Here is a 21,177-nt window from a genome sequence, read left to right as displayed (position 1 = left end):
ACACATCATACTCAGATACAGCTGCTCTGTTAACAGTATCACACATGGCAGGCTTAGATACAGAAGCTCAGCAGACAGTATCACACATCATACTCAGATACAGCTGCTCTGTTAACAGTATCACACCTGGCAGGCTTAGATACAGAAGCTCTCCTAATAGATAGGCTATAGATAAACTGAGGTATAGCAGCTAAGCAGACAGTATCACACATGGCAGGCTTAGATACACTGATGTATCACACCCATTCCATACAAAGACCCCCTCTCGGAAAATGAGCGACCACTAGATCTACGATTGAGACTGGAAGAGGTTTACATCATCATCATCAAAAAATATTTTTGAAAAAGTTTTGTTTTTTAAAAGGGACTTTTGTAGAACCGCAGGTAAATCTGCCCCCACAGCCAGGATCTCAGTCCCTGTGAGATGGAGTCACACACCTATAGCACCGAACATGAGGGGGAGAGGTGATAGTGCATATAAGGGGGAGGAGGGGCAGGGTGAGGGGGCTGGAAGATGCTCTGTAAGGTGAGTTTTTGGCTGGGTGGCAGCAGCCAGTGCGCATGCGCAGCCGGGACATAGTCTCTAGGTGCTGGATGACTACAGGTAACATTCAAGTTTGCAAGTGTTACTGCTTCTATATCCCCAAACCCCAGGAGTGATGTCTCTGCTGGGGAGGTCGGAATGGCAGGTAAGTGGCACTTTTATCTCCTTTTCTGACTCTACTGTACGATCTCACATCAGGCACCCCCAGGAGGAAGACGCCTGCAAGGAGAGTCACTCCTTATATCAAAGTCTTCTCCCCTTTCTCTTTCTGGAACCCCTAAAACTGGGGGTCTCTACTGAGACTGAAAGGAGGGGAGGTATGAGGCATCGCTGACCTCCCATACTTCTATTCCAGATTAGCCAAAGCAACTGAATAAAACGATCATTCATGTAAGAAATTCGATTTTAAAAAGTTCTTAAAATAAAGTTAAATAAATAAAGCCGGTGGGGAAGAGCTGAGGACTTTCTCCTGACCGGACATGTCTGCGGCAATCTGTCCTCCCCCTGATCCTCAGATGGACTCCTCATTGAGGGGCAATGACCTTTATCATGGGGGGTATCAGAGAATAGACTGGGGGAAGCTCTTCTTCATTAATTAATCTCATTTTATAAAAAAAAAGAAAAAATAATAATATAAAAAAGAAAAAGTCGCAAATGACCAACCAAGCAATAAATACCCCAATTGGGAAGAAAAATTTAATAAAATCCAAACTTCAGGATGTTTTAGAGACGTCCCCGGCTTCTGACGGTTTAATGGACCACGATTTTATTGTGTTTCAAACTTGTAAGGTATAATCTGTATAGAAGAAGAAGCTACAAACGGGTATTTCAGGTCAATGCAAATATTATTTCTGCAGGTAAAATGTATATAAATCTAAAGGTAATAAAACCAGCGAAAATACAATATAATGAATGACCAAGAAATAATAAGAAATCCTCTGCTCCTTGCATGTAGCTGTTATCCACCTAAGTAACAACTCCGCCAATCATGCACACACGATGAAGGTGGTAGTAGTCCACTAGTTGGGGGTACAGCAGGCACCCCAGCCTCTCAGCTCCAGTATGGCGCCGGTGTTCTGAGATCTTTTCCTACCTGCATTTCAAAGGCATGCTGTACTGGGGAATTTAGCCCTCATCATCCTCATCATCTTCAGCCTCAGCCCCACCAGAAATGCTAATGAAGATTAACTACTGATTACTAAACCTGTGCTGGGCTCTGCACCTGAGCAGGGATTGTATAGGGTTATAGGATGGACAACAACCCCCACTATTGTGTACTGGCTAAATAAGAATGTGTGTGTATATATATATATATATATATATATATATATATATATATATAAATAATATTATTATTTGCCATCCTATTTCTAAGTGGCAGCACCATTATTTCTGCTGGTCCAGTGAAAATCGCTGCCTTTCCATTTTTCATATCACAATATTTCAGGGTAAAAGATCCCATTATCCAAGTGCGACAGAATTCGTCGAAAGTTAAAGTGTAATAATAATTATAAGAAGTCTCTAATCCAACCCAGCGCACTGTAAAAGCCGGTGGAGGAGAATCTTGGCGCTTGTCCTGGCTTCACTGTGAAAAGTCGCACCGTTCAGGATGGCGCAGGCAGAATGGGCGCAATGCCTTGGTTTCCCACATATAATACTATTCTATAATAGACGGTGACAGTAATGCTTGTGGACGTATTTAGGGATTCTGAAAATGCCGCCTGATTTTTTTTTTTTTGCCATCTTTAGAGCTGAAGTCTCCGGGTCCTCTGGCGGGCACTGCCCAAGTGTAAGAGCCTGGCAGAGGATACCAGCTTATCACATTCTCCCTAAGGCTAGAAATACAGTGGGAACTTGTCAAGTGTTAACGGACACTTTTTAAGTATTTTTCTTTCCCACTCCTGCTTATGATCTGTGTCAACCCCAACATCCACACCCATCTACCCATGCCAAGAGGCTGAGGTGGGCACAGCAGGACCAGCTCGGAGTCCTGCACGGTTTTCTCATAAAATGCTTCATAACATAAGTAAATTGTTTTAACTTAAAACTTACAAATTTTAGTTCATATAAAAAATAAATAGGGTCTATAAAAATAAAAAATTTAAATTATATATATTGAAAACAGATATTGGATATTTATATATATATATATATATATATATATATATATATATATATATATATATATATATATAAAATGCATTGTTACATAACTTAGGATTTTTATGTGTGTGTGTATATATATATATATATATATATATATGTCCAACGGGAGCACCAGCCAAGGTGTGGGTGCAGGGTCCAGGATGGGGTAACGGCAATCCCCAATAATATACGTAGAGAAAGCAGGAATGCACTCCAAATAGTGATGAAAGCAAAAAGTTTTATTCACCCATAATGTGGCAAATCTTGCTGAAACGTCACAAGATTTGCCACATTATGGGTGAATAAAACTTTTTGCTTTCATCACTATTTGGAGTGCATTCCTGCTTTCTCTCTCTATAGATAGATAGATCTTAAATTATGTAACAATGCATTCTAAATATATATCACAAATATCCAATATATGTTCATCTTTTTAGTGTGTGTGTGTGTGTGTATATATATGTATGTGTATGTATGTGTGTATATATATGTATGTGTATGTATGTGTGTATATATATGTATGTGTATGTATGTGTGTATATATATATATAATATATATATATATATATATATTCTCACACACACTAAAAAGATGAAAACATATATTGGATATTTGAAATATATATTTAGAATGCATTGTTACATAATTTAAGATTTTTGTATATATATATATATATATATATATATATATATATATTATATTAAAAGTTTATTTTTTTTGTATTTATATATTTTTTTGCACTAATGGTCCCTGTAGTATATATATATTTTCCCTGCTGGGCTCAGTCATCGCCGCCTGTAAATGTTTAGATAAGAGAATGTGAAAGAAAACACTGAGGCTGATGCTTGTGGATGAAGCAGAGCTGACAATGTTGGGATTGTGAAGCCACTGAGCGGAGTCTCTGGCTGGGGGGAAGAGAAGGAATACCCAGGTGGGCGGGGTCTGAGCGGCCCGGCGTCTGGGATTGGTCCCGCTGATCCCCCTACGTTCCTAAGGTCCCGCCTCCTCCCTGGGGAGGAGTTCCCATAATAGGAGCATTAAGGGAGGGCAGGGAGATAGAGGGAAAGACTCAGTGGTGAAGGAGCTTCCATGCCTGATACCTAACTGCGGCCACCTGGGAATACAGCGCCGAGCCTGGGATATTCTGGACCTTGTGTGGATACTGACTGAGGGGCGCCAGCATGCTGTGGAAACTGGCAGATAATGTCAAGTATGAGGAGGAGTGTGAGGTGAGCACCCGGCTCTGCTACATATGTGTGGCTTCCATAGTGTAGTGTGTATGTAATAAAAAAAATATATATATTATTGCATTTCCTTCTGCTTATAGACCCTGCATGATCTATGAGTGCATCATACATTTTTGTTTTGTTTTTTTGGGATAATTTTTGCACCCCCTGCTTGTTCATTATATATTGTGTACTATTATATTATCTCGTGGGATTCATTATCACTTCTCTCCATGTGGAGACTTTACTGCTTTTTATTAACCTTTAGTGCAGTGTCTGTGTTGGCCGCTAGTGGGCGCCAGAGACGAGCGTTTTATCTGTACAAGTCCTGGGAAGAGGTTTGGGTTAGAAGTTTCTCTATGGAGTATTTAGGTCAAGGTTTAATGTCTGGATTGTCTGTTTGTTGCTTAGTGATCATTTGTGTTCTTAATAAAAAAAAAAATTTCAATTCTTTTCTGATGTAATATTCCTATAGTGCCTATTGTAATATTTTACCTACAGTTTTGTGATCGATCTGGGATCATGAGTCAACTGATTCTTTGGCTTACCCCCTCCTTCCTCTTGGTCAGTCCTTCATTTTTCTCCATTGGTCATGGTCTGTAGGCTGCGGTTGTTGTGGCTCCTGTTGATTAGATTCAGTCACTTGAAATCAATAGGAGGTATTTAGCAGGGAGGACGGGTCACGGAGAAGCCGGTTGGGGCTCTTTTCTCTGCTGATTAGTTTGCCCTGTTATTTTAATGCGTGAAGTTGTAATCTGCTAAGACAAGAGCTAAACCTACTTATCAACCTTGCTGCTCCTGTGTGAGAAGGTCCACCTTCTATATGGTGTAGAACTGTAATGTCATCTTCTCCTACCAGAAGAGTTCACCGACCGTTAAAAATGAAAACAATAAAAAAAAAAAGCATTGTGTAATGAAAACCTATATTGTAAAATGATAGTAGCATATACAAATATCCTTGTAGACATGTTAAAAAGGTGACCTCTAGACGTTCATTTATTCTAAACAAATATTGACCGACCATTAAAGCTGAGAACTACAATGCATTCAGTTACACATGAAACTTTTTTGAAAAAGAAAACAAAACCAATTGTGATCATGAGGTGGATGTAGCACTAATTTTCTGTATGTTTGTTTTGTTCTGCAGGACAGGCATGATGGAGGCAGCAATGGTAATCCAAGGTTACCCCATCTGTCATCAGTCAGCCAGCACTTGTACAGCCCAGCTCCCCAACTTTCTCATTCAGGGTCCTCTGACTTTCAACCACCGTATTTTCCACCTCCATATCAGCCTCTGCCGTATTCCCAGTCTGACCCTTACTCCCACCTTGGAGACCCCTTCTCCCTCAACTCCATCCACACTTCTCACCCTCCTCCCAGTCAACAGCAGCCATGGCAGAGTCGTCAGAACCAAGAGCACAGTGGAATTTCCCACCACAGCAGACCAGGCTTGGTTCATCACATCCAGTCTCTGGATCCCAGCTCAGGAAGGTTGGGAAGGGATTTCCAAAGAAGACCCGATATTCTTCTGCAGCATGGACATGGACATGGACATGGTCTAGACTCCTCAAGCCTTGCAGATAACCTTGGTCTTCCAGACATTGGCCAGCAGATGGAGGATGTTGCGGTAATGTCCCTTCTTATAATATCCTAATTATGGCAAGGCTAGGGTTCTCCTAGAGATCCTTCTTGGCATAAGAGAATAGAAAACCTAACTCGTCAGGGCTGGATTCACAATTTTAGAATACATTTTCCAAGCTCTGTTTGCATAGAGCTGCCAGTCTGACGTCAGTAGCACGTTGATATTTTTGAACCCATAGTTACTGCTATGGTTTCCATGCTTTATGTTTGAGGGTATCTCTGTGATGGGGTCCACATTTGATTTCCCTGTTAAATGCTTAGTCTAAAACATAAGTGTACATCCCTCCATAACTGCCCTTCGGTTATGCATTTTATTTTATTTTTGCTGAAATTGACGAGATTTATAAAATTTGTCTTAATGACAAGTGCAAAAATGCTTCATGCTTTGTTTTTGTTTTTTTATTTGTTTTTTTTTAACCCTAGTAACTTGACCTCGTGTAAAGTTATGACTTGAAACTTGAAATTATTTTTTTTAAATTAATTTTGTAGGTTAATTTTTTTTTTTAACTTTAGAATAAAAAGTGAAAAACGAGAAAAATAAATGAAATAAAATACATTTGTGCTAAAGCTCTCCTCTTCCCCTTCCCCATACAGAGTTTAGAAGAACAGAGCTTAATCATGCATGACCAGACAGTCATTAAAAAAGGTTTGTTAAACTTTTTTCTTTTCTCTGTAAATGTGGAATGACTATAATGTTCTCCAAGCCAGTGTCATGGTTTGTCTGTCTCCTGTTCATGAGTTAATTTTTTGCATTTTTTTGACAAACATCTATTTTATTTATTTTTTCCTTAATTAACAGATGGGGTGAATTAAAAAAAATTAGCATTAAGCTATTTTTTTTTTTTCTTTCTGTACTTGTTTTCAGGCAACTTTTTTTTTTTTTTTTTTTTTTCCTCCCTCAAATCATAGTGCATCCAATATTCGTTAACCCTTGCAAATTGAGTGAAAACAGAACGGTTTATTCTATAAACTATCCTGATTACAAAGATTGTCATGTGAAAAATATTTACTTTTTATGTGGGATGATGAGGTTTTGAGATCACAAACATTAACATAAATTCATTAAAAAGTTTACTTTTCCCCTAATTTTTTATTTTGTAAATTTCAGTAAAATATTTTTTGCAGATTTTTATTTTTAAAGCTGGCTTTAAAAAAACAAAAAAAAACTGGTGCACAGAAGCTGTGATATGGATCTTTATTAAATTGAATCTATTAGGAATGCTTGAACTGTTGTGCAGATTGATCTGTCATAGAGAACCTAAACATCATAGCAAACGCTTGACAGTGTTGGCATTATACCTCGCTTGCTCTCTGTTCATGCTTGCTTTTGGAGAGCGTTAATTGCTGGAGTATTCATGCTGGTTGGGCATAGAGCTGGAATCTGAATTGTGTAGTCTTATATTTGTTTTTTTTACCTCCTCCCCCCCCCCCCCCCCCCCCCCCCCTTGTTGCTGAGGTTGTAAACAAGGATACTTTCAGATTTTTTATTTTTTTTTCCCCCCTTAACTGGTTAAAAAAATAGAATGCTTATAATGGTTTATAATATTTGGATTCTATGTCAATAGTAAGTAGAAATAGATTTTTTTTAAATTATTATTTAGGGCATGCAAAAAAGAACTGACTCCAAGCACTGCATTGTATTATTCTGTTTTCTTTAGATTAACCCCCCCCCCCCCCCCAAAAAAAAAAAAAGCCCAAACTCCTCCCACCCCATTGCTCTATAAATGAATGCTCCATGAAATCCTTGTTCTACACTGGTCTTTTGAGATGCATGTCATGTACAGTGCTCGGTATTGACTTAAGTCTTTTGTGTTGCTAATTCTCCTGTAAACCTCTCCGTGCTCTTCTGGAGTCGCCTCTTAAAACCTGAAGTGCTCACGAATTGTAAAATGGACTGCGCTTTTAGAACACGTGCGCTTGCGTTCCTCCACGCCCTTGTATATATGTCAATACACATTATACACTCCCATTAAGATGCAATGGCTCCCAACCCTTTGTCAGCTTGTTCAAATGTTCTTGAAGGACTGTTCTTACAGAATAGTACTTCCCTTTCCATTTAGAAAAAATAAGGAATCTAGATCCAGGTGAACTGATGGTTCCTCCTTGTTGCCAATGGGACTCAGTCCGTCTTCTCTAGCTAAGGAGGACACTTGGGCCAATTCTAGAGGCTGCAAGTTTACCTTCCTGTATTTTTATTTTATTTTTTTAGAATGGGCTAAGCAGGGCATCAGAATTAGGAACTTCACATGAACATGGGGAGAATGTACAAATTGAGTAGCTGGTTCAAACCCACTGACGATTAAAGGCAAAAGCACTTCATGGTCTTTAGATCTGATATACCTTGGGCTATATTGCAGAAGGTTTGGAAGATCAGACCCCTTTACTTGACATGTCATGAGTCTTCAAACAATGAAGTCCACTGCCTGAAATCTACCCTAAGGGATCATGAAGTATGAATGTTTCTCTACAGGTAAAAACACCCTAAATATGTCCTACCAGAAAGACTCGTTGATGGGAATCGTCATTAATCCAAATGAGGTCTTCTGCTCTGTTCCGGGAAGACTGTCCCTCTTGAGTTCTACTTCCAAGTACAAAGTCACTGTAGCAGAAGTCCAGCGACGGCTGTCGCCCCCTGAGTGCTTGAATGCATCCTTACTTGGAGGAGTACTTAGAAGGTAAATATTCTGACATCCACTATATCCTACAGTAGCTCTAGATGTGTGTGTGTGTGTGTGTATGTACTTCTAACAGAATTGGGTATACATGCCTTCTGATGAGGTCAGTTACAATAGATAGAAGAAATCTAGAATGCCGTGGTTCCTGTATACAATAATTGGGTGATATGCCCTTATGTGGGGCATGCACAAGAAGTCACCGCTGCAGTTTATAATACTTCAGGGCTGGAGCAAATCATTGTGGTGGTCGTCATATGTTGTGTCTTTGTTCTGGTAACTGGTGGTGGACATGACTGCATAACAAGTTAGAATTCTCCTTTTAATAGTGCCACAGTTGTCGTGAGGGAAGAACGCCGACAAAATCCCATATTTAATGGTTCTATTGTGAATCATATGAGGCAAAGCAAGTATAGATATGGTCACATAAAACAAAATACAAAAGGTGTTCAGCTTATTTAAAGTAAAAATCCCTTTAAGAGTCTACACCCTAAAACATTGGCACTGGGGTATGCATGACGTTGTATGGCACCCTTCTTCCAATCCAGACATAACCTTTTCTCATAATTGTCTTCGGGGTCTGTTGGGATTTGTCATCTGGCAGCAGATGTTGAGCGACTGGATGCTTAAGTGGTCTTTAAATAGTTAATGTGCATAATCTCTCCCGGCCATTGAAACTCGCCCAACTGCTTTTTATTTAATGATAGGGAATGAGGGGTGTCGAGAATCATCAACAGTTGTAGTGCCACAAAACTTTCCTTCTGCAGTTTCCGGTGTGACTCTTCTTAGAACAATGGCGAGCTTTGTTGTAAAACCCTTTAACGGGAACTGCGTAGAATCTAATGCAGGAGATGAAAAAGAAATCGTTAAACCACATTTTCTATCCATCCCTGTCAGTTTTGTTAATTTGAATATCAACTAATTGTATTCAAATGTAAGAAAGAAACCTGTTTCGGCCTTAGGATTATTCTTTTTTTACTTGAATGGCAAGACACTACAAAGTACGGTAGCTTGTGTCTTTAAAGCCTATTTGAATCGTGTTATGTTAAAATAATATATAAAAATTTTTTTTCCTTTTGGACAAAAACTATAATAAAACATGTTTAACATAAAAATGTGCCTTTAAACAATTAGGTCATTTTCTGATTACATATTCTCTTTAAAGGCCCATGTTGGGATTAAAATTAGTTTATTTTACAATAATAAAGAAAATGATAAAACAAACCACTTTTTTTATTTAGTTAGAATAGGAAGTGGCTACTAAAGGAACCCTTCTACTAATGTGCCTGTGTCAAAAATCTGTGTAAATTGTGACACAAATTTGTACAATTTTACTCCACACTTTTTTTTTTTTCTGACCTGCTAGTGGAAAGTGGATGGTGAAGATGCACCAAAAACTTTCTCAAAGTGCAGTCAGAAGTCTCTATCCCTGAACCAGATTTCTCCTCCAGCCTCAGCGATAAATCTGTTGCAGGTGTAAACAGCCTGTCTAAGCTTACCTGCTATGCTCTTTTGAGCATGGATTTCCTGATGTGACCACTAGGGGCAGCATCGCAAGGACTCCTAAAAGGATTCAAATGAAATGGCAATAAATCTAATAAATAAGACTAACATTTGAAGCTTATTTCAGATATGTATTGTAAAACACATGGGGCAAATTTAAACCGGACCTGATTTTATTTCATGAGAGTTGTCTTCTGAAAATTTATTTATGAAGAAGGATTTTGAAATGTTCGAATTGCCTAATTAACCCTCTCCGCTTGTGTAATCTGCGTTCTGACGGTGACTCCATGTTGCTCTAGAAATGTATATGTGAAGAGGGGAGGCTGGGGCTAGAAGCGTAACATTAACATATGGCTACTTTCTGTCTATAAATAGAGCGCATTAATGAGCGCACGGGGTTAGTAACTTAAAGTGCAAAAACATCTGTTCCTGTGGCTGATGTTACACTATCAATCGAATCTTAATTATTTGTAGAAGGTGAAATAAGAACTTGTGGGAGAGAATAATTTTTGCATTAAATTTCCCCGTATATCTCTATATGGAAGGGAATTCTCATAGAAGTTCTCAGATGTCTCCAGGGAGCCTCGTTCTTCTGAAATTCAATCGCTCTAATCCATTGTGTGATACAGTTTAGATTCATTGTGAGGGAATCCTGCCCCGTGACATCAGCACTTTCTTGTGAAGTCTTGTTCTCCGTCTCTTCAGAGTGACGCCCTCGTCGGAGCTGTTTTGTTGGTAAAACACCTTGATGGTGGCATTGAAATGTTAAATGCCTGTCCTGTCTCTTTCATCAGAGCCAAATCTAAAAATGGAGGGAGGTCGCTGCGAGAGAAACTTGAAAAAATTGGTCTCAACCTGCCAGCTGGAAGAAGGAAAGCTGCTAATGTGACGCTTTTGACGTCCCTCGTGGAAGGTTGGTGCCATTGTATGGTTCATACTAAGGGTTGAAAATCCTCAGTGGCAGAAATGTGATGACTTGAGCTAAAACCTAGACGAGCTTGTGACTTCATGTTACAGTTGACTAAAAGTTTTGAGCAATGAGGGCAGTTGAGAAAATATAATCATTCTTGGTGGTGGAGGAGCTTAAAGGGGGGTATTCCAGTTATATAAATTTATCCCTGATCCTCGATCTCCAGAACGCCCATAGCATGGAATGAATGGAGTGGCTGCATGAATTCCTGACCAATAACTCCATTCATTTGAGGGGCTCTATAGGGTAGGGGGGGGGGGCCTCCATTCTCATCAGTGGGGGGTCCCAGTAGTAGGAACCCCACAGATCTAATGGTTATCCCCTTATCCTGTGGCTAGGGATTAACTTTATATAACCGGAATACCCCTTTTAAGTTTGTTAGCAGGTTGTAGTTGGGATTACATGGCAGGAGATGGTATGAATTGCCACTGTTGCATACCCCTCTTTATTTATTTTTACCAGATCTGAGCATTGCCAAATGCAAATTTGTATTAGTTTTCTTGTTGCGTTGTGCTCTTTACACTGTAAAGATCCATTCCTAGATCACCCAGGCCTAACTTCTGTGGCCTTTTTAAAGCGCTAGCCTTGTTGTGGACTGTGATGTTGATGTATAACCTGCACACCTAATGAGCTATTCACCAGGATATGGTGTCCATTGCATTAAACTACTTCGCTATAAATTTGGCCTCCAAAGCTCAAAGGAACTCAATGCAATATGTACAAACTCATCATGAGGCCTGTGTCATTGACCATGATGTTAATCTGTATCTTCTCCTTGCAGGTGAGGCCGTACACCTTGCTCGTGACTTTGGTTATGTTTGTGAAACTGAATTCCCCTCCAAGGCAGTGGCAGAATACTTGACCCGGCCGCACATGGAACGCAACGAGATGGCAAATCGCAAAAACATGCTGCTTGCGGCAAAGTAAGTAATCAACCCGGGGCCCATTTGACATAGATGGGGTCACTACTGTCCAGTTATAACAGCCAATAAAATAAAATAAAAAATAAAGGGAGGATTTCCCATCAACTTTCAGTTTCTGTTAGTCTGGCACCCTAATGCTCAGGATTTGCTGAATTTTTGACTCCTCCCCATCACTTTCCAAGAAGTCTTTCAGGTTTATTTCTCCATTACCCTGCCCTCCTTCTCTCTCCCAGTTCCTACCAGGCTTGATAAACGTTCAGCTGGGCTATTCCAATACTATTAGTCAATTTTTGGTCCCATGCATGAATTGCAAATCTTAGACTGAAAGAGATGAACTTCATATTTCACCTATACAAATATTCATATTGTGTGGGAATTGACCAATTGGCTCAATTAATGTTTAATATAAAAATGTCTAGTTTGCCTAAAAAAATAAAAAGGGGGTGTATGACCATTTGATATTTCCCATGGGTTGAAACCAATGATTTAGATTGTTGGGCCTCTGTTAAATAATAACTTCTTTTAGTTTTAGTAATTTTAAGATTTAGAAGAGGAGGTGGGTCCATTGTTGGACACTGTATAGTGACCCCTCAAAGCGGGGTTCTGCATAATGGTCCCTGAGAGCTCATTGATTTGTTTAGAGCCTTCAAAGTTTTCTACCTTAGTTCAGTTTGGTATTTCACAATGGACTTGAAGTGTCCCAAAAAAGGCTAAAAGTTTCCAGGAGCTGATGTAATTTTTCCATGCCATTCTGGGTTATTGAATCCTTTTTTTTTTTTGTTCTCTTGTGGTCAGGACCTAATGAATTTGTTGTCTCGTTTTGAGTTTATTTTTGAGCTTCGGTTTGCTCCCTGGGTCTATACAGTATTTTAATTCTACAAAGCAAATACTTCTGGGGATTTTTATTTTTTAAGGAATCTTCCTGGTCTTTTCAGGACCCTTGTTTTGTTGAGTTATAAATGGTCTTTTATTGAAGAATGTTACTCACAGATCGTTACGTGAGGTTTTATGAGGTGTACAAATCTCAACAAGTATTCTTGAAGACGTTTGTGGATCTCTGTTAATACTTTTCAGGTGTTAATAAACAGCTCAATGCTGACTAAGTGACTTCTCATCCACAGAACGATGATTGTAACAGGAAGCTCTATAGACTGCTGTTGAAAGGGATGAATCCATAATCTATGCCCCAATTTGTTTCTATAGGAAACATTTTGTTTTATTGCAAAAGTTTAAGATTACAACATTTGGGAGACCCTCGAACAATTGAAAACATGACTGACTGGTGTGTGGGCCACTCCCTCTACTTTGAAGTGCTTGCTTTTTGGCAGTAATGTTTAGGTTACAAAATAGATTACAGGTTGTGGTTTGTTGTGTTTCTTTTTAGATTGGTCTTTCTCTGATTTTGTTTATAAGATGCAATTGATGGGATGAAATAAGTCTACAACCTCAACTATAAAACTATAAAACTTTTAGCATTATATATAATGCAAAAAATGTTAATCCATCTTCTGACTACAATTTGCCTGTAGAAATCCTTAGGCTGCAAAGTCTCTTATCTTGTTAGTACATGCACATTAGATGTCTCCAAATTCACTGCACCGAAATTCCATGTGGTGTAGAACTCAAAAAAATTTCCTTTTTAAAAATGATATATTAATATTTGAGTTCAGATGAAAAACAAAATATGTATTTCAGTAGTCTTAAAATTTTGAGGAAAAAGATAAAACAAAAATCCTTAAATTTTAAAAACAAATTCCCAAAATGTGACGCAGTCATAGGTGGACTTTTACTGAATTTGCGGAACTTCTAGAGTTTGCCTAAAGGATGTTATGAGTCGCTATCTAATTTTAATATTTTGTATGTATTTAATTTTTTTTCTAGGCAAATCTGCAAAGAATTCACAGACCTTCTCACCCAGGACAGGACGCCATTGGGTAACGCAAGACCAAATCCCATTTTGGAACCTGGAATCCAAAGTTGTTTAGCTCACTTCAGCCTCATAACACATGGGTTTGGTAGTGCTGCAATTTGTGCTGCTATGACCTCTGTACAAAACTACCTAAATGAGGCGTTAAAGATTGCAGACAAAATGTACATGAACGCAGGAGACCAGAGTCCTGGAGAAAGCAACAAAGGTCTAGACAAGATGGACAAGCACCGGAAATGAGGATGTACTGTGGACAACTTTCATTGTTTGACTAGAGGAACATATAAGGCTGGGACCTATAACTTTCCTCTTGGTCTCCATTTCTAAAGGACTCCTGATCAGACTGGTGGCTTGGAGACCCTTTAAAATATTATGGGAAGGTGATATTTTGCGAGGGAACTTTGAACATAAGCACCAGAATTTAATTTTTTTTTCTGGAAAATCCTTTTGCACTCGACTTCAGCCTCTTCACCTCTGTCACACATTTCATTGAGAACAACTGGATCTTATCAGGGATTACTTTTACCCCCCTTCCCCTAAATATGAAATAAACTGTTCAACAGAGGTTGTAGACATCAGAGAAAATCTGGACTTAAGATTTGGCCTGTATGCATGTACTTTTATGTGTGACTGCAGCCAATTGTAGCACATTTCAATTTAATCCAGCTCCAACTTATTTTAAATGTGACTCCTTTTTTTGTAAAAATTTTTTTTTTTCGTATTTTTAGTTTTATATAAAGGATTAGATGCAGATCCTCATAAAACAGTACAAATTAAATGTTTTATGTAAATTCATGAACCTCTTTGCTAACTACCTACTGTAGTTAAAAATGTTAAAAGCCCTAGTCATCCTCTTAGCCCTATTTTAATATATATAAAAAAAGTTTTTTTTTTTATATCAGATTCAAAAAATTTCTGGAACTTCACAGAATCATTTACAGATTTTTACTTTTTTTATTTTAGTATAGTGGTCTTTAGGAGCCACAAGCGAAATAAAATAAATGAAGTTTAAGTCTGCTATTGAATTCTGTGTAGATTTAGTTCCATTAGGGCAGCAGTGCATTGCAAGGAGTAGTCCAGAGGTGGGCATTGTGGCTTGAGGGTGTGTTCAAATTTTTTTCTTACTGTACATAATTATTTATATGTAATTTAAGGGGCTTGTACATAATGGTGAAACTTTATACCACTGAGGTAATGGGATGGTTGATACTTTTTTTTTTTTTTTTTTTTTTTGTCATCGTACAACAGGTCTAAATTAGGATATTTAACAGTGTGGCGCTAAAGGTGCCTTGCAAAAGCATTGTGTGAAACTGTGTGGGAGGGAAAGTTACTTTTTTTTTTTTTTTTTTTCCCGATAAGAGGTGAGTGCCATGTTGCGTTGTGTTCAATACCTTTTACATATTTGTAAATCTTACATTATTAAACTGTTGTATATTAAAAGCCTATAATAAAATCCTGAGAATTTAGATTCTGTTGTATTTACCATGTAAATAGGCAATAGAATTTTTTTCTCAATTTTTTTTTTTTTTTTACTATTCTGTTTTCTAATAGAATTTTTCACCAAAAAAAAGTTCTAATGGAGGTTTGTCATTTTGTGTGTGTGTGTGTGTGATATATATATATATATATATATATAATGTTTGAGTATTCTCCATAGACTTTTTCTGTTTGCAGCCATGACAATTTTCCTACAGTGGCAGTTACAGCTGACTGGAATAGGTGCCTATTGTGCACCTAAAAATAAAAATCTGCCTCTTGCTTTAGGCAACCTGCACACATTGCAGAATACGTGTTTTTTTCCGCTCTGAAAAAAGTACCAGCAAGTGTATGAGATTACAAAAATCTCATGTTCTGTACACTTTGCAGAATTTTTTATTTTTTTTAATAGTATGTTAATAGGAAAACATTCCGCCTTTTTAATTTCAGCAGTAACATGCCATTGAAAATTAAAGACAAAATCTTGTCCTTCTGTAGCGGCCAACAAGAGAATTTTATATAGATTTTATTGCTAGTATAATAGTAGATGTAGAATTTAGGATGACAGTATGACGGTTGTATTTTTCTCTTGATGGGCCAATATACAGAAGAGTATTACATTAATTAGTGGAATGTTTGATGCTGTAATTCAGTCACTACAGGGGAGCTCTCTGGTCACAGTGAATAGTCTGAGTAAAAAAGTCAAGAGTTTGTTTGCCGTGCTAGGAGGACATTAAAAAGCCAGGACAGGAAGTAGAATACATGGAGTGACTTAAAAAACATTGAGGGACATTTATTAAGACTGACGTTTACCATGCTTGCCTTAAAGGAAATGTGTCACCAGTAAAAACCAGATAGTAACACATCTGTGTGTTTATTTTCTGATTGTAGCTTTTATTTTTTTATTTTATTTCCTGAACATTATTATTGGGCTGACATCTTGCCTGAGCTGTTCTTAACAGCATTATTGAAATTGCTTTACAGCAGCCACATGGGCCATAGACACAACGGACAGGAAGGGACCTCACTGACGTCTATGGGAGAGATTTCTAGGCAGGCTCTGTGACCAGTGCAGAGGTCATTATACTAGGAAAGAATAGATTTTCTTTAACAATCGCCTATTGTGAATGGTGGATCCTGTGTTATCTATACACAGAGGTGATATTACAGGCAGGATTAGAATGAGTTAACTGTAGTAAACTGATCTGTACAAACCAAGAAGTGGCGCCAAGTATTAGACCTAGTGGCCAGTGCGAAAACTGCCGGAGTTTTGGTTTAAATATAAAAAGTGGCATGGGACATTAAAAATAACAATCCCAGATTATTTAGACATGTTTTTAAACATAAAAAAAAGTGATTGATTTAAATAGCAGATCATTTTCTCCTGATCTGTCCCCCTTTAAGTCCCTCTGTACTGCCGGCAGAAGCTGCAAATAAGGCTACATTCTCACAACCGTATGAATGAGTCTGCATCGGGTGCGGACCTATTCATTTCTATGGGGCCTCAAAAGATGCAGACAGCACACTGTGTTCTGTCCACATCTGTTGATCTGTGCTGTGGCCCCGCAACAAAAAATAGAACATGTCCTATTCTTGGCCGCAATTGCCGGTATCTGTGTTTTGCGCATCCGCAAAACACAACGTTCGTGTGAATGTAGCCTTGTGTAGAGGCTTCTACATGTTTGGCGCTTCCGCTGGCAGGCTGTGTGACACTTAAATCTATGCCAACAAGAGGGCTGGTAAGACCTTTTCTACGCCAGAAACCTAGTATGGAAAATGATTAATCGGCTGAGCCTGCCAGCCCACGCCACATCCCCTTTTCTCGCCACTTCGGAAAAGTGGTTTGAGTGGGGCAAAGTTGCGGATTTTGCCCCAGAAATGGCATGTAACAAATACTATGACTTTTAATACACCTGAATTGTGGCTTTTATCACTTAATACATGTCGCCCTATACCCAGAAAACTATACCTGTTTCTTGCGACAAATTTACAAAATGTCTCAGGCCAATTTTTAAAATATGTTGCCTGCATAACTAATCCGGATGGATCTGTTTTTGCCGGCCATAGACTTCTATTACGGAATGAATAACTAAATGCCTCTAAAGGCATTCTGTCATGGAATTGCATTATGGTCCGTGGTAATGGAATTCATAACGCAATTCAGATTATACCACAACCCGAACTCTAATTTCAAAATATGAAATTCGCTCATCCCGAAATGCGACTTTTTGTACAATTTGCAAGTCCCCTCGTGGAGTACACTGCTCAAAAAAATAAAGGGAACACAAAAATAACACATCCTAGATCTGAATTAATTAAATATTCTTCTGAAATACTTTGTTCTTTACATAGTTGAATGTGCTGACCACAAAATCACACAAAAATTAAATTACATTTTTCAACCCATGGAGGTCTGGATTTGGAGTCACACTCAAAATTAAAGTGGAAAAACACACTACAGGCTGATCCAACTTTAATGTAATGTCCTTTAAAACAAGTCAAAATGAGGCTCAGTAGTGTGTGTGGCCTCCATGTGCCTGTATGACCTCCCAACAACGCCTGTGCATGCTCCTGATGAGGTGGCGGACGGTCTCCTGAGGGATCTCCCCCCCGACCTGGACTAAAGCATCTGCCAACTCCTGGACAGTCTGTGGTGCAACGTGACGTTGGTGGATTCAGCGAGACATGATGTCCCAGATGTGCTCAATTGGATTCAGGTCTGGGGAACGGGCAGGCCAGTCCATAGCATCAATGCCTTCGTCTTGCAGGAACTGCTGACACACTCCAGCCACATGAGGTCTAGCATTGTCTTGCATTAGGAGGAACCCAGGGCCAACCGCACCAGCATATGGTCTCACAAGGGGTCTGAGGATCTCATCTCGGTACCTAATGGCAGGCTACCTCTGGCGAGCACATGGAGGGCTGTGCGGCCCTCCAAAGAAATGCCACCCCACACCATTACTGACCCAATGACAAACCGGTCATGCTGAAGGATGTTGCAGGCAGCAGAACGTTCTCCACAGCGTCTCCAGACTCTGTCACATGTGCTCAGTGTGAACCTGCTTTCATTTGTGAAGAGCACAGGGCGCCAGTGGCGAATTTGCCAATCTTGGTGTTCTCTGGCAAATGCCAAACGTCCTGCACGGTGTTGGGCTGTAAGCACAACCCCCACCTGTGGACGTCGGGCCCTCATATCACCCTCATGGTGTCTGTTTCTGACCGTTTGAGCAGACACATGCACATTTGTGGCCTGCTGGAGGTCATTTTGCAGGGCTCTGGCAGTGTTCCTCCTTGCACAAAGGTGGAGGTAGCGGTCCTGCTGCTGGATTGTTGCCCTCCTACGGCCTCCTCCATGTCTCCTGATGTACTGGCCTGTCTCCTGGTAGCGCCTCCATGCTCTGGACACTACGCTGACAGACACAGCAAACCTTCTTGCCACAGCTCGCATTGATGTGCCATCCTGGATAAGCTGCACTACCTGAGCCACTTGTGTGGGTTGTAGACTCCGTCTCATGCTACCACTAGAGTGAAAGCACCGCCAGCATTCAAAAGTGACCAAAACATCAGCCAGGAAGCATAGGAACTGAGAAGTGGTCTGTGGTCATCAGCTGCAAAACCACTCCTTTATTGGGGGTGTCTTGCTAATTGCCTATAATTTCCACCTGTTGTCTATCCCATTTGCACAACAGCATGTGAAATTGATTGTCACTCAGTGTTGCTTCCTAAGTGGACAGTTTGATTTCACAGAAGTGTGATTGACTTGGAGTTACATTGTGTTTAAGTGTTCCCTTTATTTTTTTGAGCAGTGTACAAACTGACGGAAGGTTTGTAATAAACATGATTAGACTTCAGAGAAATCGCTATGTTTTAACAATTGGCCTGAGACCTTTTGTAAATTTGTCGCAAGAAATTGGCTTTATATCTAGCAGACACTCAAAAAAAAAGTCACATCTTGATATATTACCCCTTACAGTAAACTGTCTAAAGGCGCACCATATTTGTCACTTGCTCAGACTGGATGGTAAATTTAGATACTTTTGTCTAACGTTATACCAAATATTGGTTGGCTAGTGATTGCAGCTCTGGAGTAGGCTGTAACAGGTAATGTCATGAATTTACACACTGGGCCAGATTTATCATTACTCTGACAGCTCACTCCACTTTAACATATGGCTAAAGTCAGTTTTAGCCAAGTCAGATTTATGATCGGCCCTTTAAGACTGTAATAAATGTGTTTTGACGGTAGCAGTTTATCTGTCAGTAAGCAGCTTTACAAAAGTCGCACATCTTTACGAAAAAGTCGCACGTTTTTATGAAAAAGTTGCATGTTCTATTAAAAAGTCTCATAAGATAAGCATGGTCCTCACTGGAGTGAAATTGCGACTTTTTAGTGACTTTTTAAATAGTCCCAATAGTAAATCTGTCTAGAGATTCATTTACATAAGAAAACACGCCCACTTTCAGAAAACTGGCGAGCATAGTGCAGAGCAGAAAAAAGTCGCAAATATGTGCACAGTTTTAGCGTTTGGGACTTTTTCACTCCATTATTCTGACCTGAGCTAATGATAAATCTGGCCCACTGACTCCACCAGCAGAATAGTGCGTGCAGCTTTGCAGTATACAGGATATAACTTGGGATCCGTGTGGGAAAAGTAACATAATTAAGTGACTGCAATTTTTGTAGATGAGGCTAGATATGTACCTGCAGTGCTTTTCTCTTCTGTTTTGATTATAGTTATATCGTAGTATAACAGACACTAACGCCACTCCATGGATCCCATTAACTATAATAGGGGCGGTCTTTATTCTGATCCTGAATTTTCTGCTGGGTGTGTTTTTGTTAAAAAAAACAAAAACTGTGGTGCAGATGTTAACCTAGCCTTATAGGGGTTGTGAAATGACCACTATTAATTCTCTAGCAACAGGGTGGGGCATAAGTGTCTGATGATGGCATACTTCCACTAGAGGTAGACCACCGTGGGCGGACTGGCCATAGACTCTACAGATGGGCTGGTGACTAGACAGGCTGCCCATGCCCTCCTCTTGGCTGCCAGCCAGTTACATAAAGATCAGAGGCTTTCGGCATTAATTAATGTAGGAGCATTAGGCACTTGTGCACCTGGCCAGCGGCTGCAGGTGCCGTCCTGAATTCAACTACATTGCTGTTCTCAGGACAATGATACAGTTTCATGCTGTGGCGTGGGCAGCAGTATTTTGTGCTGTACTGTATCTGGTTCTGCTGGGGCAGTATTTTGTTCAGCATTACAGTATTGTTGGCTCTGCCTACTTTTGTTTCCATTCCTTCAGTCAGTTTGGACCCGCCCACAACATGGGGCCACCTTTAGTTTCCTCCCCCCCTCCCTTCCAGGGCCACTTCAACCCCTTCTGACCACGCACATTTAAAAAAAAATTGAATTCCAAGAGTTGTAACTTTTTAGTTGTACTTGTATAAGGTCTTATTTTTTTTCCAGGACAAGTTCGTTTTTAATGCACCATTTTAAGTACGTGTAATGATTGCTTAAAGCAAGCTGTTTAGCTAAAACCCCCTTTGTTTACGTTGGTAACAATGTGTACTAGTGTTCACTAAGGGGTTAAGTTCCCATTCCGACCCTGAAGACCACGCAACTGCTATGGAGCCCATGTGGGAAGGGGGGGCCTGGGTGAGGATGAAAGGTCCCACCCCTAATTACAAATAGAAATGCTCCTGAGTCCCTGTCTTCCAGCTCCCCACTAACTGCTTTTCCTGTGCTTGTGCGGGCAGGTGGGCTTCACTCCCCTTAACCTAAACACCACAATTTCCCCTTATCCAGCTCTGTCTCACTGCTGGGCTCTGGGCTGGCCAATCAGCATTAGCAATGCTAGTAGATCCTGCTGCTGATTGGCTAGCCTAGCTGCCACTTATTATATAGTATACCACTGTCATACCTCCCCATGAACTTTGCCTGCTGTAGCTTATTTAGTGTGACACTGAAATACCCTGCTGCTTATTATATAGGATACCACTACCATAATCCCCATGAACTGTGCCTGCTGCAAAGTATATAGTGTACCACTGCCATACCCCCTATGAACTATGTCTGCTGCCACTTATTATAGAATGTACTACCACCATACCCCCATGAACTGTGCCTGCTGCTGCTTATTATATA

General features: G+C 39.7%; 1 protein-coding gene across 2 annotated transcripts; it reads left to right on the top strand.

Moving 5' to 3' along the window:
• The first annotated feature begins 587 nt into the window (after positions 1 to 587).
• On the top strand, positions 588 to 15,026 carry TFAP2C (transcription factor AP-2 gamma). 2 transcript variants are annotated; one of them, XM_040437186.1, is made up of 7 exons: positions 588 to 689; positions 5,064 to 5,543; positions 6,152 to 6,203; positions 8,028 to 8,232; positions 10,527 to 10,645; positions 11,484 to 11,625; positions 13,507 to 15,026. In XM_040437186.1, exons 1-7 carry the CDS (start codon positions 660 to 662, stop codon positions 13,790 to 13,792), a joined length of 1,314 nt encoding a protein of 437 aa, XP_040293120.1. In that variant the 5' UTR covers positions 588 to 659; the 3' UTR covers positions 13,793 to 15,026. The 2 variants fall into 2 exon arrangements, with proteins under 2 accessions (XP_040293120.1, XP_040293119.1); XM_040437185.1 differs by lacking the exon at positions 588 to 689 and adding an exon at positions 3,761 to 3,919 and having other exon boundaries at positions 13,507 to 15,025.
• Positions 15,027 to 21,177: the final 6,151 nt, after the last annotated feature.

Source organism: Bufo bufo, chromosome 6 (genome assembly GCF_905171765.1).
Source record: "Bufo bufo chromosome 6, aBufBuf1.1, whole genome shotgun sequence".
Classification (NCBI taxonomy): domain Eukaryota; kingdom Metazoa; phylum Chordata; class Amphibia; order Anura; family Bufonidae; genus Bufo; species Bufo bufo.
This window is presented reverse-complemented; position numbering and strand designations above follow the sequence as displayed.

Coding starts and splice junctions, on each gene's coding strand:
- TFAP2C (XM_040437185.1), top strand. CDS start 3,872: ATGCTGTGGAAACTGGCAGATAATGTCAAGTATGAGGAGGAGTGTGAG. Junction 5,544..6,151: donor AGCAGATGGAGGATGTTGCG/GTAATGTCCCTT, acceptor TTCCCCATACAG/AGTTTAGAAGAACAGAGCTT. Junction 8,233..10,526: donor CTTGGAGGAGTACTTAGAAG/GTAAATATTCTG, acceptor CTCTTTCATCAG/AGCCAAATCTAAAAATGGAG.